Raw genomic sequence first — 25,851 nt, 5'->3', positions numbered from 1 at the left:
TCTGGGCAAGCTAGCTGGGAACAGTCACACCTATCGTCAAGCATAAGTGCCCACGTGGGCGAACACGGGCTGAGGCCGCTCGGAACGCTTCTCTGGATGGGAAGAGGACTTGGCATACTTTGTTGGAATGAGGGGGTCACAGGTGCAGTTGGTGTAGCAGCTGGGACCCCAGGTTCTGGGTTCAGTCCCTGGCTCCAATTCCTGCTAATACAGTCCCTAGCGGACAGCCTGGCCTGCAGGGGGCGAACCAAGGAATGGCATGGGAGGCACCCCATCTCCGAAAAAAAATGGGGCCCAGCATAGTAGCCTAGTGGCAAAAATCCTCGCCTTGCATGTGCCAGGATCCCACTTCCCATCAAGCTCCCACATGGGAGTCCCAGAAGAGGCTCCTGCTCCAGGCTTTGGATTAGCTCAGCTCCAGCTGTTGCAGGCACTTAGGAAGTGAACCAGCAGATGGAAGATCTTCCTCTCTGTCTCTTATCCTCTCTTCATAGATGACTTTGCAATAAAAATAAATTTTTTTAAAGGGGGGAGCAACACCAAGGTGCAGTAGGCTAAGCCTCTGCTTATGGCACAGCATCCCATGTGAGCGCTGGTTCATGTCCCAGCAGCTGCACTTTCAATCTAGCTTCCTCCTCATGGGCTGGAAAAGAAGATGGCCTGAGTGTTGGAACCCTCCACCTGCGTGGAAGACAAAGCAGCAGCTCCTGGCTTCAGCGTGGCCGAGCCCTGGGAAGCAGGCAAGCAGATGGAAGATCTCTATCTCCTTGTCTAATTATTTCAAGCAAAATAATCTTTTTAAAAATATTAAAATGTTATTTTAAAAAAGAGATGCATTACTTAGAACGGGAAAGGGAGAGACAGAGTGAGCAAGCAGTCTTCCTCCCTGTGGTCACTCTGCAGCCAACACGGCTGGGGGTTGGGCTAGGCCGAAGCCAGGAACCTAACCTCCATCGGGGTCGCCCACACACTTGGGCAATCCTCCACTGCTTCCCCAGGGGTACCAGCAGGGAGTAGCCAGGACTAGAACCAGTGCCTGTGTGGGATGCTGACACTGCAGGGGCAGGCTTAACGTGCCACACCACAGTGCTTACCCAGGATTAGTTTAGTTTTGTAGAAACAAAATTAGAAACCTATGCATACTCTTCTAACATGTTTATTCACTATAAACTTCATGATGACAATTCATACGTTTCAAAATTCATGCACTCACATGTCTTTCAAATTGTTTTATCTGATGAGCAGTGCCTCAGTATGGCACTGAGAAATGATCTTAAAAAAATTTCCTCCGGGGGGTTCGTCCCACGGCCGCCATGCGGTGGCTGGGGTCCCCAGGCCCGGCCGCTTCTAACCCGGTAAGCAACTAAGCAGTCCCCACGCTTGGTTCTCTGAGTGCTGCTCAGACAGCTCCATGCCGAAACTGCAGTGTTTTGAGGACATCAAGCACCCTAAAGATTTCCAATGACTGTAAATCTTCCTCAGACAAACCTGCAGCTAATACGGTCTCACCCCACATGTTTTCAATGATTGTAATTCCCAATATACTGCCAATTCCTTGTGATACACAGTAACTGGGTGGGATCACAGAGAAATCTCTCATCTCCTTTGAAAAAGCTAGGAAACCGCGTAGTGTAACCTACAGGAACTGGATAGGTATCTTTTTTTTTTTTTTTAAATAATCTTAGTTTACTAGGGTACAAAGGGTCACAGGCTACAGGGTGAAAGTGGGTAATATCATTGTTTCCACACTAATATAATCATTTTGCCCTGTATCTGGGGTTAGGGGAGTAACAAAGGGAAAAGCCCCACCCTACCTCCCACCCATCCCCGATCCCCAGCATGAGGCGCGCTCCAAGGGTGGATAAGTATCTTAAAGTCGATAGATCCAGATCAGCATTAGACAATCGCAAAAACTACAATGACACACAGGGGGAATTAGGAACGACCCAAACAATCTATTAACAGGTGGTCATATGCATGGAATAGGGGAGAACCCCAGAGCGGAACAGCGGGACAGGAGGAGGCTTATCCCCCACCCATAAGGACTCCTGGACTCCCACCAAGGTCTATCAGAACGGACACCAAGAACGACACCACAACTGCCAAAGAGAACACGGGGAGCTGGAATGCCTCCGGATGCCGAGAACCCAGAGGACAGACATCCCCCCTCTTTGGACCAACTACACGAGATGGAAGAAGCCCGAGTCCTTCCACATAGGAACCAACGACATCAGAACAACAGCCAGGAACCATGATCGATCATCAGAACCAGAAGATCAATAAACTTCCTGCGGGACCATGGGAGAGGAACCTTCTCCAGTCCTTACCTAGCTCCAGCTCTGGGCCTCCACCCTCTATAATGACCAACAAGGTTCCTCCTAAACCCCCTCCACCCCTACAAACACACACACACACACACACACACACACACACACACACACACACTCATATACACACACTAATAGGATGAGATAAGCAGAGAACAATAAAGATAGGCCATCAAGGACTCACACATGTCCTATTAGACGGAACACAAAGAACAAGTACCCATTGGCAAGGTATGAGAGATTTCTCTGCAACAACCCCCAAACTCATTGTGCACCTCAATTGATGAGGTGTCATTGAAATAGGCGCAGGAGGTTGTCAAGAACTTACATGTAATTTTAACATATTGTTTACTCAATACTATGTCAATTAACTCCATAATGAAATATACCGTTGCTGCTGGGGCTCTTAATTGAGCGGGATCTTGCTCTCTGGGCCATACCTTCAGACCAGGGAAAAACTCCCCAAGAAGAGGATGAACTTATCTGGACAATAAGATGCTGGACTCTGAGCCTGGTATATGCTTGTGGTGAAGGTGTCTCAACTGATTTTGAACAGAGGTCTCACAACAGGGTGGAGGAATCCACCATGGGGGGAGGGGTGGGAGGGAGTCCCAGTACCTATGGAACTGTACCTCATAAGACAATGTAACCACCAAGTTAAAAATAAATTAAAAAAAAATTTCCTGCCCAGTCCTCAAAATCGTCAAGACCTTCAGAAACAAGGAAAGCCTGAAATGGCATCACAGCCTAAGGAACACAAAGACCTCAGGACGCAGCCCAGGGGCTCCAGTCCTCGCCCTCAACCACCGGGTACCACATGGGTCCGTTTGTGTCCCTGCTGCTCCACTTCCCTTCCAGCTCCCTGCTTGTGGCCTGGGAAAGCAGTCGAGGACGGCCTAAAGCCGTGGGACCCTGCACCCGCATGGGAGACCGGAAGAGCTCCAAGCTCCTGGCTCCTGGCTTCGGATCAGCGCTGCTCCAGCTGTTACAGCCACAGGGGGAGTGAACCATTGGATGATGATCTTTGTCTCTCCTCCTGTCTGTATATATGATTTTCCAATAAAAATAAATAAATAAAATCTTAAAAAGAAAAAAGAGATCATTTTTTACTCAGAGTTTGTTGGACTTCCAGGGCCAGAAAAAAGAATTAGATCAGAGATTCAGCGCAGTGACCCCCTCTGGCTGGGTCCCTGAGCACACAGAAAGCGCCGGCTGCAGCAGGATCTGACAGCAGCCCTGCCTGGGGGTCCCCGTACTTTACCCTTTCCTAGTTCACAAATTCTGTATTTTTATTGGGAAGTGGAGCTGCCAGGATTAGAACCGGCGCCCATATGGGATCCCGGCGGATTCAAGGTGAGGACTTCAGCCACTAGGCCACCAAGCCAGGCCCCCTGTATTTTTATTAAAAGGAAGAAGGGAACTCCGCTCAGCCCCAGGCAGCCTCCGGGCTGGCACGGAGCAGAGTTCCTCAGAGTCAGAGCCGAACCTGGGATGTGCTGGGGGTCCCCAGCGCCCTGTGCGTCAAGGTCACCTCCGGCCCTGCCCAGCTCAGTTAGGCCCAGCAGAGAATCACATTGGGCCCAAGGCTGCCAAGAGCCAGGCCTGCATGTGGCCCTCGAGACTGGGGCAGGGAGGGGTACCAGGGCAAGGCTGTGCCCACAGGGCACCAGGCCCAGCAAGGACAAGGGCTGGCCCTGGGCAGCTGCTCCCCAACACTCACACCTCACGGCCCTTCTGTTGTCGCTAGAGAGAGGGTCAGGGACCTCAAATGAAGGAAGCTAGAGACACAGGGAGCTGCCCACACAGCCAGGTGTCCACACAGCCACGGCCAGCCCAGCCCTCCAGAAACACCACCAAACAGCCAGCACCAGCCCCTGCGCACCACACACCCACAGACACACAGACACAACCTTCGCAGGCACCTATAACACAATCACACCAAACACACCTACACACCACACCACACATACCTTCACACACACCAAATACACACCTATACACAGATACACCTACACATAAACCCACAGGAAGCTGCACTGGCGAGGGTAGTCCGGGAAAGGCACCACGTCACTGGGATCCTACAGGGATCTCTCCACAGGAGGGACAGCCAAGCGCCGGGTAAAGCCCCAGCTCCTCCACAGTCTGGAAGCATGCAGACCACCAGCCCTGGCCCGAGGGCTCCCACACACCACAGCAGCTCCACACCACGGGAGCTCCACGCACAGGCCAGGGGCCCAGCTCTCCAACACTGCATGTGGGCAGCTTGGCCTGACAAGTACTTCCGCCACACCTGACACTGGCAAAGGCCAGAACAGCGTAATGGGCAATGGCACACGAGCAGGCAGGGCTGTGGCAAGCAGGCCCCGCCACCTCCTTCTGGGGGACATGGAGAGGGGAGGCTGGGTGCACCTAGAACCGTGAAATCAGAGGGGACTGGGCCACAAGGATTTTGAGCTGTGCAAACCCTTGCCACAGGATGCCCATGTGCCCATTTCAGATACCCATCCATTTTTCCCTCATGAGCTTTTTAAAAAAATTTATTTAAGTGCAAAGTCAGATTTATAGAGATAAGAGGCAAGAGAGGAAGATCTGTCTGATGGTTCACTCCCATGTGACCCAATGGCTGGAGCTGAGCCAATCCGAAACCAGGAGCCAGGATCCTCCTCCAGGTCTCCCACACAGGTGCAGGTTCCCAAGGCTTTGGGCCGTCCACCACTGCTTTCCCAGGCCACAAGCAGGGAGCTGGATGGGAAGCTGGGCCACTGAGATTTAGAACTGGCACCCATATGAGATCCTGGTGCGCAAGGCGAGGACTTTAGCTGGTTAGGGTGCCATGCTGGACCCTCTCGTGCATTTTCTGAGTGTAGCTGCCATGGCACCCTCGGGCCCAGAGCCTGGCTCTCATTCTCTGTAATGGCTTCTTCCCTCTCGCTCACCCTGCATGCTGCAGCGTGCGTCACACCCTTCCTTAAACAGTCTTACCTGCCACCGGCATCTCACACGAGCACCAACTGCTCCACTTCCGATCCAGCCCCCTGCTCACACGGGAGCCGGGGCTGGAAGCAGGCCAGACTAAAGCCAGCCCCTGCCAGCGCACCCCTGCGACACAGCAGGATGGAACAGCCGCCACTGGACAAGATTCCGGTTCCGAAAGAAACGAGGTACAAAGAGCTCCCCAAGATGGCCCCGCCCTCACAGTGGCCAACATGTCACCACCATGCTGGCTCCCTGGAGACAACAGACCAAAACACCTCAAGACCCCGGGCGGTAAGACCCCAGCGGCTTGCTCTTCCACCAGCCCCTCTGCTCTGAGCGTCTCTCTTACGTGAACCAAACTTCCCTTCTCTCACCACGGTGTCCGGCCTTGTATGTCGTGGCGGACACCAGGACCCAGACCCGTTCTCTAACCCTGCTGCCCCAGGAGGAAAGTGAAGGATGGCCAAACGCCTGGGCCCCTGCCCCTCACGCAATGCCCGGAAGACGATCTCCTGCCTTCTGCCTTTGGGGAAGCGAACCAGCAGGTGGAAGCACTCTACCTCCCTGAGCGGCAGCACCGTTACCACCTGTGCGACGCGCGGTTCCGCACTCGGGCGGCTCAGGGCTGGTGTCCACGGCCCTACATTCTACTAAGCATCCACCCAGCGCACCTCGCCGACGTGCCTACACCTCTGAGGTGCTGGCCCTGTCCCAGGGTGCCCATCCTGTTCACCCGCCACCCAGGGCACTCTGCCTTAGCAGGCTCAGTTCCTGCTTACAGCTGCATGGAGACCCACACTGGGCTCTGGCTCGGCAAAGCGGGGGCACTCTAGTCGCGGCTGGTCAGCAACATCTTCCACAGCAACCTGGGAACCCCACACCCCAACGCCCCAAAGCCTGGTCCGGCAGGTGTGGCTGCGGCAGGCTGGTAGGCTTTTCCAGGCCCGAGGTGGCCGGTAACACAAGTCAGGAGGGGCGGCGGCCTGGGGAAGTGGAAAACTTGAGCAAGGTACTTACCTCCGCAGGTCCTCCCAGTGTCGGAGACGCTGGCAACTGGCGACGAAGGCTGCAGCCACACCAGGTGTCCAGGCTGTCCTCACGCCGCCCTGCAGCGGGTGGCACTGAGACCAGGCTCCGCGGAGGTGAAGAGCACTCCAGGGAGGCGAAGGCTCCGCAGTGCACTCTGGGAGCTGACTGCACGGGGGCCCAGCCTGCCCCAGGTGAGCCAGGAGGTCACAGGTGAGGCCCATGGAAGGGCAGGGCCTCCCACCCACAGGTGGCTGTTGAGTGGACCCACGGGCCCTCTGAGGTCAGACCTGAGACTTCCTGCTTTCCCGCCTGCCGGTGCAGAGAGCAGGAAGTCGGCGGCGGGGGCGGGGTAAATGAACAGATTCACACTCTGACACACAGGGACGGGGTCCTGCACCCTTCCCGCACAGGTTTCTGCTGACGTCACGTAGCAAGCGGGTGTGCTCAGGTGCTGTGAGCTTTTGAGCACAGCGAAGCTTTCCATCTTCCAAGTAAAAAACTTAATCAGAATTTAGGCTTGGGGCCAGGTGCGACAGCCTAACGGTTAAAGTCCTTGCCTTACATGTGCCATGATCCCATCTGACCACCAGTTCTAGTCCCGGCAGCCCCGCTTCCCATCCAGCTCCCTGCTTATGACCTGAGAAAGCAGTCGAGGACTGACCGAAGCCTTGGGACCCTGCATCCGTGTGGGAGACCCTGAAGCTCCTGGCTTCGGGTCAGCTCAGCTCGAGCCGTTGTGGCCATTAGTGGAGTGCATCATCAGACGGAAGATCTTCCACTCTGTACATCTGATTTTGCAATAAAAATAAATGTTAAAACACACACAAAAAACACAGGGGCCCAGTGTGGTGGCCTAGTGGCTAAAGTCCTTGCCTTGAATATGCCAAGATCCTATATGGGCGCAGGTTCTAATCCTGGCAGCCCCGCTTCCCATCCAGCTCCCTGCCTGTGGCCTGGGAAGGCAGAGACGGCCCAAAGCTTTGGGACCCTGCACCAGCGTGGGAGACCTGGAGGAAAGTTCCTGACTCCTCGCTTCGGATCCGTGCAGCATAAGCCGTTGCAGTCACTTGGGGAGTGAATCATCGGACGAGGATCTTCCTCTCTCTTTCCTCCTCTCTGTATAACTGACTTTGCAATAAAAATGAATAAATCCTTAAAAAACAGAAGTAAATCTCTAAAAAAAGAAAAATAAACACAGAATTCAGGCTTGCCACTCGGTCTGGGAACCTGTCTCACAGGGAGTCACACTCAGGTGTGAGGCTTACAGATGCAGGCCACAGCTGACCTCACCACATTCAGCCCAAGCGGGCTGGCCCGAGGAAGGGCTGCCCATGCCAGGTCCCTGGCAGCCCCCTCCCCAGGGTTCCCGGGTGGTGGGAGAATGGCAGGAGGCCAGCAGCACCCTCCGGACACACACCACCCCCACCAGCTTGGCAGCAGCACCTCCCAACCCCTGACCACAGCAGGGAACTTCTGAATACTTTTGTAAAATTTCCCATGGGGCATCAGGCGAGCCCCCGTCCACAGCCCCTCCCCCTGAGCAGGCCAGCAAGGGGGCAGGACTTGGTCACAACACTCAATTCTGGCTATGTGGCATCCGGACACTGGGGGTGGCAGGTGGGCTGCAAGGGCCAGCCAGAGCTGTGGGATCTGACCGTGTTCCTGGGGTCCCACAAGGGGGGCATCAGCTGAGTCAGTGGTAAGGTCAGCAAGCTCCTCAGGGCCTCTGGCTCTGGCCCCTTCCACCCCTGGTGTGGATCTACCAAGGGAGTTGCAGCCGCGACGCCTGAGCTGGTCCTCACTCTGAGGCTGCGGGCGGGGAGGAACCAGGGATTAACACAGGGTGATGCCACGATGCAAGAACACAGGACAGACACGTCACTCCTGGCGTCCATGCCAGGAGGGGAGTCCAAGGAGGGCGCCGAGAGAAGGCTAGGGGAAACATGCTCTGCAAAGTACCCCGCCTGGGCAGCAGCAGAATGGGGTCGTGTGGCGAACTCCATGCAGGCACAAGCCAGAGGGCAGCCAGCCCGACTCCCATGGACTGAACTGGTGAGGGGGCTGAGGCAGCAGGCAAGGCTGCAGCCAGAGCACTGGGGCCTCTAGGTGTCACCTCCTGGCCACACAACCCCAGTGGGGCTTTGGACCCTTGCTGCGCTCCAACCAAGGGAGGCTGCCCAGGCCCAGTATGGCTGGCACAGACCCTCGCCCACTAGTAAACTGCAGTAATCGGCCATCTGGCTGAACGCTGCACAGGTAATTCTGTATTCTTCAGCAAACAGCTTTCCATTCACATCACTCTGCAGCACCGTGGACAGCAGCTGCGCAGACCTGCCCTCTCTTCCCCCCTAACTGCAGACTCGAGGAACCCTCAGCGTGCTGGGTCCATCCACGCCAAGCCAGGCCTTCCTGAACCCTTGGGATTTGAGTCTGCACGATGACCCAGGCCAGAGGATACGATATCTTAGCACCAGGGAAGGGCAGAGTCTTTTTAGGAACTTTCTGCGGCTGAATCAATGCTTTGAGACTAAGAAGGAAGTAGCCTGCTAAGGGCTTCTGCTCACACCACCCTGGCACACAACTGTACAAAGCACTTTTATTAGTTAACTGCCAAGGCGCACCCCTGCCATGTTCTCACCACACCCATGTTGCCCATTGGCCCAGGCACAGCCAGGGACCAGCTGCGCACCTAGGAAAGCTGTCCTGCACCTAGCAGCTGGCAGCTTAAGGCATCACTAACTTGCAGAAGGAAGCGAATTACAAGGGAAGGTCTGCTCGGCCCAGGAGTGCAGGGCCAGCTGCGCGGCCTTCCAGGGCAATGACCCTGGACTTGGGAGGTGGGTCACTCCTGCAAGGCCACTCGCGTCCCAGACGAAGTGGTCTCCTCCAGGAGCCTCATCAGAACACCCTGCCCGCAGCTGCACGTGTGGGTCCCAGCGCTCCGTGGTCCTCCCTGCTGTGGGAAGGCACGTCCTGCAGGCTGGCCAGGCCAGGAGCTCGGTGCTGGGCTCCCACGCTTGCCACGCACGGTATTTCTGTCCTCTCAGGGCAGCTCCCACGGCGTGCAGGGTCCGGGGATCGCTCGGCGCAGGCGGCACGTCGAGCTGCCCTCACTGCATGCCGAACCACTGCTCCTGGTCGGCCCACTGGGCCGCCTCACTGTCGCTGCCCTCCAGGTCCCCTTCTTCCCCACTCCCTTCCATGTCGTCCACATCCTCCTCCTGAGTGGCATCCGTGGGGCTCTCCTCCTTCTCCATCTTCTGCATCCCCTCTAGAGACTTCTGGTCATTGGGGTCCAAACTAGGGGACAACAAAACAAAGGAGAGGCCTGAGTTCCCGTCTTGCTTCTTGCTGGTGACACGTCCTGTCCCGGCCCTCGGCAACACTGCTCCAAGGCTGAATCGGAAAGTCTGCCACCACAGGGCAAAGAGCATTCTCTTCCTCTAATTCTTACAGCCCAAACTGAGTATTTTTCTCCACAAATTTCTTAAGCCTTCTAACACCTATTACTACTAGCACTCAGTTAGAGGCAGCTATCAGATCATACTAATGCAAAAGTGGCACACAAACATCAGGAGAAAATTCCAATGTCCTTTCTTAAAGAATGATTTAGGTTTTGAGCTAGGAGGTTACAAATAGTCACTTTCTTGTGAAATGGTTCCATAGTCTCATGACACAATTACGGCAGCATTTTGTGGCCAATGGAACATGCGATAGCTCGAGACACACTGAGCACACCTGGGTTTGCCCCAGGATCGGTCTCAGCCTACCTGGGCATTCCCACTCAGGGGCTGAGTCACCCCCTGGGCTCCTCCTTCAGAGGTCAGGACTGCGCACTCAGGTCCTGGACTCAGAAAAGCTCCCCTCGCCTGAAGGACAATCACCCAGCCAACACGTGTCCATCACCAGCAAAGCCTCCAATGCAAGTCCGGAACTGTACTTGTTTTCACTTGACTCTGAGCTTCCAAAAAGGCAGCCAAAATCCAGGCTGGAATCCCCTTCCCACCGACATCAACACGCTGACACCTGCCCCTTGGCCTCAGCTGCACCCAGGCTCCGCCCTGACGCCCACCTGGCCTCCCACAACTGCTATGAAAGCAGGCGGCGCTCCGCTCAAAGACAGTCCTCAGCATGACCTCGCAGACACACAACCCTCAAAGAAACCACTTCTGCTTTCAACAGTAAGAATCCACTATTTATTTAGTATTCACTATGTACCAGGCACAGCGCTAAGAGCTTTACATGGAATGACCAGTGAATCCTCAGTCACTTAACACCTAACAAGGTAGAAAGATATAGACAAGGGAATGTGTTAGTAAGTTCCAGGATGACAGAGAAGGTGTCAGAAGCCATGTTTTCAACAGTAGATAGAAACATGGGCAGGTACTTACAGTACTGTGACTTGAAAAGCAGAATAAAAAAATATGCACTAGGTGTAACGCTATGGAAACGTGTGTGTGGGCGAGGACAGGAAGATGACCCACAGATGAGCGTGGGTGGAACGTGGTGTGGGCTGCTTAGAACTGTGAGACAACTTTTTAATGTCAATCTACTTGATGAGGAGATTTTGGAAAGTCATGAATTCCAAGTAACCCAGCACTCCGCTGTTTGTGCTGCTTTTGCCCGTGAGCACGAGCGTGTCCCCAGACTCCCGCCTCCTGGGCCCTCCTCACCGAGCTGCCCCAGGAGGCGCAGTGCCTACCTTAGTGCTATACTGTACTGGTCCATCGCCTCCTGGTACTCATTGACAGCTACCAGGAAATCCCCCAGGATGCGGTGCAAAACACAGTCACTCTGATTGGCCAGTGCGCTCCTGAGCAAGGCAATTCCATCTTCATATTTCTGTTCTCTGCCTGCAAATAAAAAGACTCTCACTGTCCTACTTTAACATTATTTTGAGAATAAGTTTTCCCAGCTCAACTCACATACACAAAGCCACGTAACTATGACTAGCTGGCCCTCACTGATGGTGGTGTGACACAAAGCGACAGCAAATGCAGCAGCTGCTGCTGCCAGGAACCTGCAGCGTGAGTTCTGACTTTCTAAACGTGCTCCTAACTTTAAGTTAAATAAAAACCCCATGGAATTTGATTTCCCAAACGAGCCCAAAATCAGGATCTCATCATAAACTAGGATGGGAAACCCAAGGGTAACAGGGAAGTCACAGGACAATTCAGAAATCGGCTAAAATCAAACACTTAACTTCAATGTACAGAAGTTCAGGACAAGCAAATACACACACACAATGAACCGAACAGGTACCAACCGACTACAGCTGGCATGAGCTAGTCTCAGCAAGCCCAGGCCAGCCCCACTTGGTGACACTGAGTGGTCTCTGACTTGCTACAAACACACACCCTTGTCTGGTCATCTGTGAGTCCAACCAAGATCAGATTTTGTAAAACAAACAAATAGATAAATAAATAAAAACGATGATGATGGACACAGTAAACAGAGTATACTTACTAAGCAGCTCTGCTTTTTTCACCACAGCCTTGATGTAATCTGGCCGCTGGGTGAGGGCTTTGTCCAATAAGCTTTTGGCTTTCTCCTGCGTCACTGGGTCTTCGAGACAGACAGTGGCTAAGAGGGTAAGGGTCTGCGCACTGGCCCCCAGCGTCTTGTACACGTTGTTGGCCATGACCATCGCCTCACGGACACTGCTGGAGGCCAAGTAACACTCGACAAGACCTGAGGAAACAACATGCGCAGTTCAGTGCCGCTCCTGCTCCTGACCACGCACCCTCAGGCAGCACTCAGTGTCGCACACAGCGCAGGCCAGGGGGAGACTCGGCAGCGAGAGGAGACTGCAGGGCCTGTGGCAGGAGCAGCCGGGGCTGCCTCTTCCTCAGGGCCTCTGATGGACATGAAAACAGCCAGCCGTGCCAAGGGACCTTCAGCAAGGAGCCACACACGTGAGCACACAGCAGCACTGACGGCCATCTTCCACATGGCTGGGACTCAAGCAGCCGGATGAAGGTGGGCAGCTGCACCTCAGCCTAAGAGGCGAGGCTCCCACTGCTCCCCAAGTGACTGGACACTGCTGCAAACCGAACGGCTGGCTGTCCAATAACCCAGAGAGCGCGGCCCGTCAGATGGAGCGAACACACCCAGGCCTCCTGTAACACTCAGAGATGGGCAGTGACGCCAAGAAGTTGAAACGAACAGAGAGAACTTCTGGCATGAAGCACTGAAGACTCGTCACAACAGAAAACCAGCTCAAACCCCACGCCCACACGATCCCTGCCGGGTTTCCCCGCAGACTCCTCCACCCTAGTCAGCAGCACTTATAACATCTGTGCACTGTTCTACACACCATTGGTGACAGAACCGGAAATTACCTAAAGTTAATTAAGGACAACACGTCAAGTTGAAATTGTGGCAGTTTCCAATCACATATTAAGTAGTTTTACTTCAGAAGTGGAAAAGAATGTTCTTCACTAACCAGCAAAGGAAGGCACCTCACTGGGGTTACCAGAGAGCATAGCCAGGGTTCCCCGGATCCACATCTTCAAAGGAGGTTTGGCAAAAGCCTGGGAAGCCAAGTGGGAACACCACCATTAAAGCACATCGAAAAGGGGGACACGTACCCCCAGCTTGGGGACACAGGTAAACCGAAGGTTCAAACTAATGAGACAGAACACCTGGCAGGGTAAGGACAGTTACAGCTTTACGATGAAGAATGCAAGCTGAAAGCAAAGGGTTAGCTGGCTGGAGCTTGCACCCCCCACCTCCACCAGGCACAGCCTCCAGTTACCTAAGCAGGCCTGTCCTTCCCCAGCTTCCAAATTTACTTCTCAGATTTGAACTCATCTTCCTGCTGAGAGCAAAACCACTGAGACTCCGAGACTTATTTTTAAATTCTTACAATAAAAATGTTTTGGAGGAACTACATCTTGTAAGATCTATTTTAAATGTCTCTGAGTCACCAAATGTTGCTGAAGTTGGCACAGCTCCTTTCAACTCCAAGGGTCAGTTCACATGAACTCAAACAAGAACACAAAGCTGAACCCCAAACCCCAATCTGCAAGTCCCAATGAAGATAGATATTGGCCCCCAGCCAGCACTGTCCCCTCCGCATGGACACTCAGCTGGCCAAGGTAGGCCAAGCTGGAAAGGGGAATAGAACCTAGTGATTTAGCACAGTGCTAGGCACGGAGAGCGACATGCAAACCAACAAAACTCTGGGGAACAGCACAGTGGTACAGCAGCAGGGCAAGTCACTGCCCAGGAAGCTAGAATCCCAGGGAGAGTCAGGCCGCAGGCCGGCTGTCCCACTGCCCGTCTGGCTCCCTGCCCATACACCTGCAGCGCAGAAGATGGCCCAAGTCCTTGAGCCTTGTCATCCACATGGGTAACCCACAAGAAATTCCTGGTTCTTGGCCTTGACCTGGCCCGACCCTGGCTGTTGCAGCTTTTGGAGAGCAAATTACCAGATGAAGAGCTCTCTCCTCTCTGTAACTCTGTCTTTCCAATAAATAAATGAGAGAGGAAACAATCCTATGCAAATACCCCTCACAAAAAATGAGAATAAGGGGCCCGGCACAACAATGTAATGGTTAAAGTCCTTGCTTGAACATCCTGGGATCCCGTGTGGGCACCAGTTCTAATCCCGGCAGCTCCACTTCCCATCCAGCTCCCTGCTTGTGGCCTGGGAAAGTAGTGGAAGACGGCCCAAAGCCTTGGGACCCTGCACCCGCGTGGGAGACCTGGAAAGAAGTTCCTGGCTCCTGGCTTTGGATTGGCCCAGCACCGGCCATTGCGGCCACTTGGGGAGTAAATCACTGGACGGAAGATCTTCCTCTCTGTCTCTCCTCCTCTCTGTACATCTGCCTTTTCAATAAAATAAATAAATCTTTAAAAAGAGAGAGAGAGAGTAGGGCCTAATGCGGTGGCTGAGTGGCTAAAATCCTCACCCTCCACACCACAGATCCCATATGGGCGCCAGTTAATATCCCAGTTTTTACACTTCCCTTCCAGCTCCCTCTCTGTGGCCTGGGAAAGCAGTGGAACATGACCCAAAGCCTGTGTGGGAGACATGGAAGAAGCTCCTGGCTTCTGGCTTTGGATCAACTCAGCTTCGGCCACTGTGGCCACTTGGGGAGTGAATCAGCAGACAGATCTTTCTCTCTATAAATCTACCTTTCAAATACAAATAAATAAATCTTAAAATAAAATAAAGGCCTGGCACAGTAGCCTAGTGGCCAAAATCCTTGCCTTCCAATCGTAAGCATCCCATATGGGCATAGGTTCATGTCCTGGCTGCCCTACTTGCCGCTGAGCTCCCTGCTTCTGACTTGGGAAAGCAGTGGAGGATGGTCCAAAGCCTGTGTGGGAGACATGGAAGAAGCTCCTGGCTCCTGGCTTTGTACTGACTCAGCTCCAGCTGTTACGGCCACTGGGGTTAACCAGTGGGTAAAAGGTGTTTCTATCTCCTCTCTCTGTAAACCTGTCTTTCCAATCAAAATAATTAAATCCTAAAACAAAACCCAGAAAAACTCATACAACTGAACAAGAATGAGAAAAACGAACTCTCAAAGAAGTGAAAAAAATCCAGTCAAAGCCTTAAATATACACGGTCTAATCTGCTCACACACGGAGATCACCTGCATACTGCCAACACTTACTCCCATTGAGCCTCACAGACAGCGGCGGGGAAAGCGGCAGCGCTGACGAGCCTGCCAGGCTGAGTGCTGCTGCCAGCCCTGGAGATCCACCCCACCAACTGTCATGTGCCACCTTACCTTCATAACAATCTAAGCGACAAGGTGCCAGCCGGATGGCCTCTCGGAAATGGATGATAGCTTCCTGGACTCGGCCCATGTTCCTCAGGGCTGCCCCCTTCAGAAGCAGTGCCTGGACACTGCTGCTGTTGAGCTGGATGGCCTTGGCTCCCAAGTACAGGGCCCGGGAGTAGCGCTTGCTGTAGAAACTGTGACACCTGGGAGAAACCGCCAGAGCTTAGCTGGGAGGAAACACTGACCCGCGTCATCATAAACAACAAGATGGCCCAATGCCTGGTCCTTACTCCACACCACGGGAGGTCGCTTTTTGGTTTTGTTTTAATAGATTTATTTATTTGCAAGGCAAATTCTACAGAGAGGAGAGAGATCCTCCACTTGCTGGTTCATTCCTCAAATGAACACTAGCCAGAGTTGAGATGATCTGAAGCCAGGAGCCAGGAGCTTTCCCTGGGCCTCCCATGTGGGTACAGGGTCCCAAGGCTTTGGGCCGTCCTCCTCTGCTTCCAGGTTATAAGCAGGGAGCTGGATGGGAAATGAACCAGCTGGGAAGTGAACAGGTGCCCAACCAGGAAGCTGGTACCACAGTTGGGGGATTACTTTGTAGAGCCACAGCACCTGATCCACCACAGTGAGTTTTAACCTGAGCAGGGCACATCTGTACAAATAATGTCACTGAAACTCCCACTTCTCTTGTCAGAGTGCTCGACTCAAGCATGAGTTCCGGTCCCAGTGACGCATGCCCTAGAACAGGCCTCCACCACCCGTGTGACCGCTCTCATCTAATTCCCAGCCACAGGCATGTGAGCAGCAAGCTGGACAAGGGTTCTCTCCTTTCTCTGCTTCCCACATCAGTGAAAGGCAGGCAACGTGTAACAGCAGACGCTAACAGAGCTCCGACTCCCGCCAACAGTCAGCCGTCAGCCAGGGTACAGCCCAAGACGGGCACACTCGCTCATTCAGCACACGCCTCTCCCGGGGGCCTGAACCATTTCCCCAGGGAAGAAATCTTCCTGAGGCAGTGTGTCCAGACTCACAGAAAGGTCACACTCTGAAAGCAGCTCTGCGGCCTTCTTAAACCTCTGCTTTCAACCTGGATCTTGAGAATCACTGTCTCAAACAATCTAGAAACAGAAAGCAAAATGTAAAAATGTACCCGGAGACCACCCAGGGTTCTGCGTGCTGATCAGAAATATTGAAGAGGCGGCAGCCGAGGTTCTCCACGTCCTCCAGCCGTCCTTCCCGGGCCAGCAGGTAGCCATAGACGTCCATCCCTAGAAGAGAAGGCCGCCGTGACAAGCCCTTCACACCCAGCACACGGAGACAGAATTCCACAACCAGCTTGGGGCCCTCGTGCTGCAGGCTGAGCCCCTCCCAGCACGGTGAGCTTGCCCACCAGCACTTCCAGTGTGTCATCAAGTGACTACTGGGAAGCAAAACCCTTCCAAAACCAGTAACTCAATGAGCAAAGGAGCACAAGGGCCTCTGTCCATCACACAGCCTATTACTTCCAGGAACTGGTTGTCCTCATATCCAGCGGTGTGACACAGCTTTTCTCATTCAACCAGAAGGGCCCAAAAAGGCATCAGGAAAGCTCTCATTACCAAGAGCTCCAGGCAGTCAGACACATACTTATGCTGGAAAAGCCAGTTCGCCTTAGAGAGAGTTGACCTCTCCCAAAGAGTTGACCTTCCTTCTGGAATGAAGTTCATTCAAGATCACTGCCTTTGCTGCTCCAACATCCACCCAGCTTCCCTGCTCACCTCTGCAAAGGGACCATGTTTTATCAGCATCTCCTCCTCTGAGGAGCACCCCTGGTAAGAACACGTCTTGAGCCAGTTGCGCTAATGCTCCTGCTGGCCTCAGCCTGAGCTCCAACGGCACAGAGAACGGGCACTGGGCAGGAGGGGACCTCATACTCATACAACCAGTGTATCTCTCCAGATGTGCTTGCTTGTCAAGCCAAGCTCCCTCCCTGCTCTATCACTGAACCTCTAAGATAAGAGTGGATGTTGGCTGTACTTAGCTGCCATGGCTTGAGACATCTGCATCCCTTATCAAAGTGCTGGTTCGAGACCTAGTTACTCCACTTCCAATCCAACTTCCTGCTACCCAAGGGCCGGGGCCCCTGCAACTGACAGCAGAGACCCAGAGCGAGTGTTGGGTTCCCTGTGGGAATTTGGGAAGTAAACCAGCATACCTCTCCTTCTCCCCTCCTCCTCTGCTCTAGAAGTAGATGAAAATAAAAATAACCTTAAAACACAAGAACTTACAGGACTGTTCCCTGCTACCGCCATGGGCCCCCAGTCCTGAGCACTCACACCTTCCACCCGCGGCCAGTCACCCAGCAGTAACCTCTGGACATCCCTGGACCCTGGCCTCAGCTGTGACCTTCCAGATCAATGGTTTTTCTGTTCTTCATTCCTAGGTACTGCCTTTCACATTATCCCTTTGTCCACATCTGTTCATGTACTCATTTTTAATTATACTAAGAACACAGTAAAACCAAATGCCCTAAAAGGACAGTATGCCTCTGGGGATGCCAGCCAAATTCTTAGTCAGGCACATCATAACTCCACAAATCCTAAGGACAACCGTGATCTCCTGCGACCCCCTTCAAATCAAACAAACTCAAATAATGATCTGTGGGGAGATGATGCGTGAATTCCAGCAAGCACAACTGCTCAAAATGGAATCCTGAACAAAGTGAAAGGCTGCTCTAACCAACCTTCCAAGAAGCATCCCGGAAACAGGGATCCAGGCTTCCCAGGACGTCCTGCCCAGCCCCTGCAGGCACCGAGCCTTGCCTGGAGAGACTTACCTTTTATCAGGTAAGGATCCAACATCTGCGCCTGCTCAAACTTCAGGACAGAGTTTTTATTGTCTCCAGCTCTGAAGTAGAGATCGGCTAAGCTTCCCAGGAGGTCCACATTATCTCGCAGTAAGGATTTCTTCTCCAGCGAACTTTAAAACATTAAACAGTGAATTGTACAGTCTACAAGAAATGTATTTAGTTGTAGAATCTGAAGGTTAAACATATAAATACTAATTACTTTTGGCTATGAATAAAATCCGATAAAAAACCTTTGTAAATTAACTGCATACACTGTATTTTCTTATTCTGAGCTTATGATAACAGCAAATCCACAGAATACAACAGCGCTCTCTTACTGCCTACCAAGGACTTTCTGGCTGCAGGTTTCATAGGAACAAACACTACATGATGCTCAGTGTAAAGCCACAAACTGGAAGCTAACACAAAGGTCAGCCTCTTGTCCTCATCTGGACAAAGGGAAAGGTCCAGCCCCGTGTCAAAGGCTGGCTCATCATGTTCGGAGGAACTCAAGACGACCCCAGCCAGCCTGCTTCAAGGGGTGGCTTCTTCACAGGAACAGAGCAGAGCTAGGGCCGACAGCTCACCTTGCCCAACCCATGTGGCACTACTCTACACGAGAAGAGAAGACACAGCCCAGGGACAACCTGCTGCAATGACACACCAAGAGGTGAACATCTCACGCTCCTGCTCTCCCGATTTACACACACTGCACCTCCCGACAAGGGGCCTCAAGTCTCACCAAATGGTGTTGATTGCTCTCGAGTTGTCACCAGTATGCACAAACGCATAGGCTTTGATCCACACGGAGAGCCAGTCCAAGTTAGGCACAGTCTGGATCACATTCATTGTCATGGAGGCCACCTCTGCACCTTTCACAGAAAGAGACAGCAAACCTAGTGCAACACAAAGCAGGAGACAAGGCAGTGAGCGCTGTACCCACTTCTGTCCTAAAGGACGTAACGGACACACCTTCCCTAAGGTACCAAGCACTCTTCCCATCCTAAGCAACACTAGACCCTAATTTAACATTCCTTGAACAGAAATGTGACAGCAGGAATCCCATTCAGTCAATCGTGAAGAGGAAGCGAGAGCTGGCATAGGGGTAACAAGCTGCTTGGTGAGTTTGGCATGATGGTTCAGTGGCTAACGCCTCGCCTTGCACACACACGGATCCCAACTGCTCCACTTCCCATCCAGCTCCCTGCTTGTGGCCTGGGAAAGCAGCTGAGGACGGCCCAAAGCCTTGGGACCCTGCACCCACATGGGAGATCCAGAGGAGGCTCCTGGCTCCTGGCTTCAGATCAGCTCAGCTCTGGCCGTTGTGGCCATCTGGGGGGGAAGGGGGAACCAGCAGACAGATCTTTCTGTTGGCCTCTTCTCTCTGTAAATCTGCCTTTCCAATAAAAATAAATCTTAAAAAACAAACCAAACTAAAAAAACCCAGCCGCTGCTGGACATGCCTGCATCTAAGTCTCTCCCATTCTGATTCCTGCTCTTTGCTTATGTACAACTGGGAGACAGTAGCTGATGGCTCAAGCAGTTGGGTTCCAGCTCTCACAGGAAGCACCTGGACCAGGTTCCTGGCTCATACACACTCAGGTAGCAAACCAGTGGATCAGAGTTCTGTCTCTCAAATAAATTAGGCAAAATTATAAGAAACAAATTTCTAAAAATCAAAGCTAGCTTTCCGCAGAGGCAGTATCATAGCCAGTGAGGTTTATCCGAGGCACGATTACTGATAATTAAAAATCAAAGCTACATTACGATCTAGCCAAGAGCGAGGACTACTCTGGTGGACAGAAAGCCAGCCGTGACAACAGCCGAGAACTGAGCCATACCCAGAATGGCATCGAGGGCCAAGGGGCACTGCCGCAGCACCTCCTTGTAGCTTGTGACGGAAGGCCGCTCCTGACCTGCCTTCTTGTACAGACTGGCCAGCATCATGTTTATCTGTATGAAAAATAAAGGACAGCATATCACACGTGAACCGCCATGAAAGCATCTCATCATGAAAAGGTCTTGTCGCTTCTCACTGGCCCCTGCACTGCTGCTTCCAGGATAATCTAGTCATGACCTAAACAACAAGCCCACTCTGCAAAACTAAGAAGGAACCCCGACCCTTCCTTATCCTAGGTAGACCCATTCCTCAAAGCCACAGTGCCCCTTCAGCCACCCAAGAGGCCTGGGGAACACCTAGGCCAGAGACACTGCCTCTGGAAACACAAACAACACTTAGTAGAGAATGTCCCAGAAGCCTTAGAAATGCCTAAAAATGCCCTAGAATGCTTGATTTTTTTTTTTTTACATTAAGATGAACTTACCCCAAGCTGCTCAAGTATGTACATTTTAAACCGAATATTAAGGGAAGGAATTAAGGACTCTAGCACAGCTCTAATGAAGAATCAGTTGGGGGCAGCACCACCAACCATGAGTGAAGCCACTACTGTGGAACCAGAATCATCCCATATGGTGCCAGTTTGTGTCCCGGCTGTAGGAGGACATTATGAGCCTGGAAGGTCAGCAAGCACAGGTTTGCAGTTCATTGGACAGTATTTGCATGACAACAACCAAATGACTACCTTTGGTATAAACAGCATGTAAATGAGAACACCTGGTGTAATATACAAAACAAAAGGAATTCCAATCAAGAGAGGGAAACAGTAGGGACTCTCAGTGTATAAAGTCTGATGCCCCTAATAAACTTCGGCTTTGACCATCAGTCAGGGTCCACGCCGTATTATTATGCTCCGTGCACCAAGTCCGTCACTGCGGGACAGAGACAAGTGGCGCCTGAACAGGGACTTGAAAGAAGAGAAAGTGCAGCGGAGACCCCCACAGGAAGTGGTGAGTGGGACAATGGGCCAGAACCAGTGTAAGGCACAGTCGTTTATCTCCCTTGTGCAGAATTTTTTAGTGAAAAGTGGAACAAAGGTAACTAGGCAGCAATTGCGTTCTTATTTGGAGCTTATTGGTGAATATAATCGTTGGTCTCCAGATGAATGGACACTAGAAACTGGACTTAAGAATTTTACTCAGAAAAATGCTGAAAAAGCCGGAAGGATAGAAGATATTCAAGTTAGTTTTTGGACTATATCAGCTTTAATTAGAGCTGTTATTATAATTTTAGAAGGGGAATGTGCAAGAAACTCCCTTTAAGAGGAGACACCCCCAAAGGGTAGCCAAAAAAGAAGTGTTTCATAATATGGACAAGGAAGAAAGAGAAAGAGGACTCTTAAGAGGTCCACCTAACAGGAAAGGCTACTGTAATATTTTTAAAAAAGAAACGTCTCATAGTACAGATGAGGAGGATGGCAAAGAGCAGCCTGTGAGAGATTTCCCTAACGGGAGACACCACCGTAATGTGGCTAGGAAAGAAATGGCTTATACTACAGATGAAGATGAAAAAGAATGTGTTAGAGACCCTCCTGTGAGGACATGCCACTGTAATGCAGCTAAAAGAGAAAGGCCTTATGCTGCAGATGTGGAAATTAGGAAAAGAAAACTCAGGAGAGATTCTCCTAATGGAAGATGTTACCATAATGTGACTGAAAATGAAATGAGAACTAAGAAAAAGAAGAAAATTTGTAGTGTTAAACCACAGGATTTCTCTAGTGAGGTAAACAAGGATGGGATAATGGAAGGGTTAAATACCAGCCCATGCCATCTCACTCTTAAATCTGATCAAAGACGTTTCCAAATGTCTGATGTTCCCCAGAGACCTCATGAACTCCAACTGCTTTTTCCAATCATACTTAGTCAAGAAAACCATCAACCTATCTATGAAAGCCCAGATGTTAATGCCATCACAGCTTTTAAAAAGGCTTGCGTGTCCTACGGACCTACTTCTTCGTATGTATGGGAATATTTAAATGGCTGGAGCCAGGGAGCAAACTGGATTCCTTATGATTTTGAAGTAATAGCAAAAATAGGACTTTCTCCTTCTCAATATTTACAATGGAAAATGTGGAGAAGCGATATGGCTAAGGAAAAATTGCGATAGTTGGGAGCATCAGGTCGCCAACTCCCTGGAGGGGGGCAATTGACTTATGATATGTTAGTCGGAGATGGACAATGGGTTACTACAGAGCAGCAGATACTGCTACCTCAAGCTGCGCTCATTCATATACGAGACGTAGCATTGTGGGCATGGGAGAAAATTGAAGCTGGGTCTGAATTTGCAGGCAGTTATACAAAAGTCTTTCAAGGAGCCAGAGAATCTTATGCTGATTTTGTAAGGCGTTTGACAGACTCCATAGAAAAACAAGTTAGAGGAGAAGGCACTAGAAAATTGTTATTAAAGCAACTGGCTTTTGAGAATGCAAATGAGGACTGCCTGACTGTTATTCTTCCTATAAAAGAAAAGGAAGATCTTTTGGGTTACCTCAAAGCCTGTCGCAACATAGGCACATTTAAACACCATGCTCGCCTAGCAGCACTTGAAACTTTTGCCATTCAAAAGCAAATTAATGCTAAATGTTTTAACTGTGGCAAGCCAGGACACCTGAGAAAATTGCCGGATGCTTCCTACAACTCAAAGATACCACGCTGATACTTCTAACAGTCACTGCCCAGGAATATGTCCCAAGTGCCAAAGAGGCCGGCACTGCAAAAAGGAATGTAAATCTAAAGTTGATCATGGTGGCAGACGCCTGTGGCCAGAAGACTCCTGGAGAAGCCATTCCCAGGTCCCAAACATTCAGGAGTTTACAAAACAGGAACTTTTTATTCAATTTGTGCCTGCAGAGAAGCTTCAAACTTAAAATAGCCAGCAAGTAAATCCTGGAGGCTGAAATTCCAATCAATTGTGGTGAATGCATGTTATTCATATAGCACTTTTTCTATACAGCATTGCTTAATCATGTATGCCAATTTTTAAGTACAAATTTTTACATTAAGTTATGTTCTCTGTCTCATTAAGTTCTTATTGTTTAAAATTAACAAAGTGATGTTCTTGCTTTAAGGAGTATTTGGGCATCATATCGTTATAAGGTGAAAGTTTGCTGTTTTTGTGTTAATGTACCCAGGTTGTAACTGCATGTCTTTTGGAATATTTTATAATGCTGAGGACACTGGAATACAAGAAAACTGGGATACAGGCCTTCAGTTTAACTGCTAGATTTCACAATATTGACCAATTTCAATGTCTTTTGTTGTGATAAATGTTTAGCTAACTGATTTCATCTGCATATCCATTGCAACTTTTGGGAACTTGGAATTCAAAGAAAAGACTGGGCTTTTGTAAATCTTGAAGGTTTTTTGGGGAGACATTTTTAAAAAAGGAGTGAAATTTTATCGTAATTTTGGTATAGAATTGAACTGTAACACACTGTTAGATTATTTCAAGCTATAAGTTAAATTAATGTGATATTGTCTACAAAGTGTTTGCATGTATTGATGTAATTCCCCTTTTTTTTCGCTAGTTATCAAATGTCTCACTGCCTTTAATGTGTCAAGGTTTTGTATTTGTTTTAAAGATATTTGAGTGACGTTCTCACATCAATAACCAATTGTAATGTATAATGTGTCATGCTAACTTCAACAACAAATCTTTCAGATATTTCCAGCTACCTTTAAAAAAGCATTTAAGTATTCAAAGGTTTCAAATCCTAGGGCTTCCCTTGGTATTCTTACGAGGCCTCAAGAATGCCAACGGATCTATCTCCTGTTTTGTGGAGACAGTTGACCAGGCTATTGAATTATATTAAGATTACTGCCAAATGCAAAATGGAGTAAAATTTTATTGTGTCAAAATGTTGTATGCTTCCATGGAATTGTGAAGGTTTAAATTTTAGTTTACATGCTTTTAATGATTTAGCTCTAAAGTTGTATCTGGTTGTTTACTAGACATTCTTAGGATGCCTATATTACTGGGAAGACTGAAATTTGCATTTTTAGATTGATAGAGGGATTTCATAGCGGCGATCAATGTTTTTCACCGAGTTTCTTGGTTCAAGATTATTGATGTAATATCATTTCACTTACAGATTTCTGGTGAACACTACTACTAAGCTTGGTTGAGAATAATATTTTAAGTCTCCAAAAGTGTGTGTGTGTCTGTGTGTGTGCACGCATACATGTGTGTCTTAACATTTTGTCTTTTGTAAAAGTTGTTTAAAATTGTTATCATGTGTTGCTGTTTGTTTAGCAACAAGAGCAGGTGGCCTTGGGATTGAGAGAGGAGTTAGAGTGGGTAGGGTAGTAGGCAGTTAGGGTATTCTGGGTCCCCAAGCAAAAGAGAATTTCCCCACCATGTCTTGGACTCACCAGAGCACTCTTTCAAGGGACAGGGGTGCTATTAGCATATCAATTCCCAACCTGAAGTATTGGCCATCCCCTCTGGTCATTGTGGGAGGGCCTCAGGCTGATCTCTTTATCATTGAAAGGAGAGCAGGAAGAAGTAATACACATCGCCTAAGGCCTGGAATGTCCTATGTCTGGTATCTCTGTGACCTTTTGTCCCAAGGCCAGGTACCTTGGAAACCAGGAATTTTCTTTGTTTATGGAGAAACATCTTTGAGGGAAACCTTTAAAAGGTGCATTCCCCACCATTGATCCGGGTTCTTCTTCTCTTCCTGCCACTATGGCAGAGGGTTCTTGTCTTCCTGCCACTATGGCAGAACACTGGGGTCCTTTTCCTCCTGCCACTATGGCAGGGGGTGAGGGCCCTTTCTATCTCAAAACCCCCTCCCGTCACTAGGACGGGAGTCTTCTCTTCTCAGCTTTTCTAATAAATCTTGCGTTAAAACTAAACTGTGTCCGCATGAAAATTCTTCTTTCCTGCGAGACAAGAATTTGAGGTTGCTGCCATACTTGGAGTCAAAAATCCTGCAACAGGATTATGACAACCTACAGCCACTCCCCAGAGCTTTCTTATAGAATTATAAAAGTATCTACATGATTTTAAACTGTTACTAAATCTAATTTACTTTGTCCAACAATATATGTTTTAAAATCAGAGGGGGGAATATGCTACCCCTGTGCGTGCATTAATTTGGTCTTATTCACCTTAAATTTTCTTCAGATTTTGCCTTATAGTGAGCAGCAGCTCTGTGTTACTGGAGGCAGTTTGCAGGCCCAACGCAGATGTCTTTGGTTTGATGGAGGGACCTAGCCACTCACAAGTGTAGAGGTCCTGACTCCTTGCTAACTGTGGGAAGAGGATATGCTTATTTTCCCAGGAACTGAGCTGCAGCCTGTGTAGATGCCTACTCGTAATGTAAAGTCTTGGACTCCATTCACTGGAGGAAGCGCCTGCAGTAAGACAGCTTCACGACCTCATCCTGAAAGATCCATCACCATCAAGGAAATATTGGAGGAGGAGGACAGACCACTCCCAATACCAGGTGACATGGGAGGTTCTAAGAGATTGGTGCATCAAGCACAACTGTCCCTGACATGATGTACTTGATAATACAACTGAATGATTGATACTGTGGAACACTAATAATCTATGGGAAAGGTTATGCTCTTATCCCTAGAATTTCCTGATAGATCCTCAAAACTGTGGTTCCCCTATGGCTCATCTGACCTTGGAAGTGCAGCTACTCCCTTCAACGCAGCGCTGCCCCTGGAGAAGATGGAACCCCCAGTGGAACTGCCTCTAAGAACTGAAAACTAAATTGGTTTAATATTCCTCTTGTTCCACTACAGGTCAGGAGTGCAGAGAAATTCTCCACCTTCTTAGGATGTTTGAGGAAGACTTTAAGTGTAAATTATTATTCATAGATAATAAATTCTTAACTGCCTTAGACATTAGAAAAGCCATATTAGTGGTGGGATCCAAGGACGACTCTGACACCCTCTTAAAGGAGGTTGTGTGTACAGAGCAGGAAGGGATCTCAGGGCGGAGCAGGAGGATAAGAGGAGCTCTCTATCCTAGTCCCAGAGACCCCCGGAGGTCTCCCATGTGCTTTCACTACAGAAGCAGTGGATGCCTGCCTCA

The 25,851-nt window shown here is 50.3% G+C and overlaps 1 protein-coding gene and 1 pseudogene across 4 annotated transcripts in view; one reads left to right on the top strand and one right to left on the bottom strand.

The window, feature by feature from the left end:
* Window positions 1–8,914: 8,914 nt before the first annotated feature.
* ANAPC7 (anaphase promoting complex subunit 7) overlaps window positions 8,915–25,851 on the bottom strand; it is a 40,180-nt gene continuing 23,243 nt past the window's right edge. For 3 of the 4 annotated variants that reach the window (XM_040987015.1, XM_040987012.1, XM_040987014.1), the window contains 8 exons: window positions 19,748–19,859; window positions 18,649–18,802; window positions 17,895–18,037; window positions 16,230–16,347; window positions 15,077–15,273; window positions 11,799–12,023; window positions 11,035–11,185; window positions 8,915–9,632 (listed from right to left, as the gene is read on the bottom strand). In XM_040987015.1, the coding sequence (XP_040842949.1) occupies window positions 9,443–9,632; window positions 11,035–11,185; window positions 11,799–12,023; window positions 15,077–15,273; window positions 16,230–16,347; window positions 17,895–18,037; window positions 18,649–18,802; window positions 19,748–19,859 (1,290 nt within the window). In that variant the 3' untranslated portion in view covers window positions 8,915–9,442. The remainder of the gene's footprint in view (window positions 9,633–11,034; window positions 11,186–11,798; window positions 12,024–15,076; window positions 15,274–16,229; window positions 16,348–17,894; window positions 18,038–18,648; window positions 18,803–19,747; window positions 19,860–25,851) is intronic. The other variant, XM_040987013.1, reaches the window with a different exon arrangement.
* LOC121160968 lies at window positions 19,591–19,677 on the top strand (annotated as a pseudogene).

Source organism: Ochotona curzoniae, unplaced genomic scaffold (genome assembly GCF_017591425.1).
Source record: "Ochotona curzoniae isolate NIBS_2020 unplaced genomic scaffold, NIBS_Ocur_1.0 contig_46, whole genome shotgun sequence".
In the NCBI taxonomy this organism is placed as follows: domain Eukaryota; kingdom Metazoa; phylum Chordata; class Mammalia; order Lagomorpha; family Ochotonidae; genus Ochotona; species Ochotona curzoniae.
This window is presented reverse-complemented; position numbering and strand designations above follow the sequence as displayed.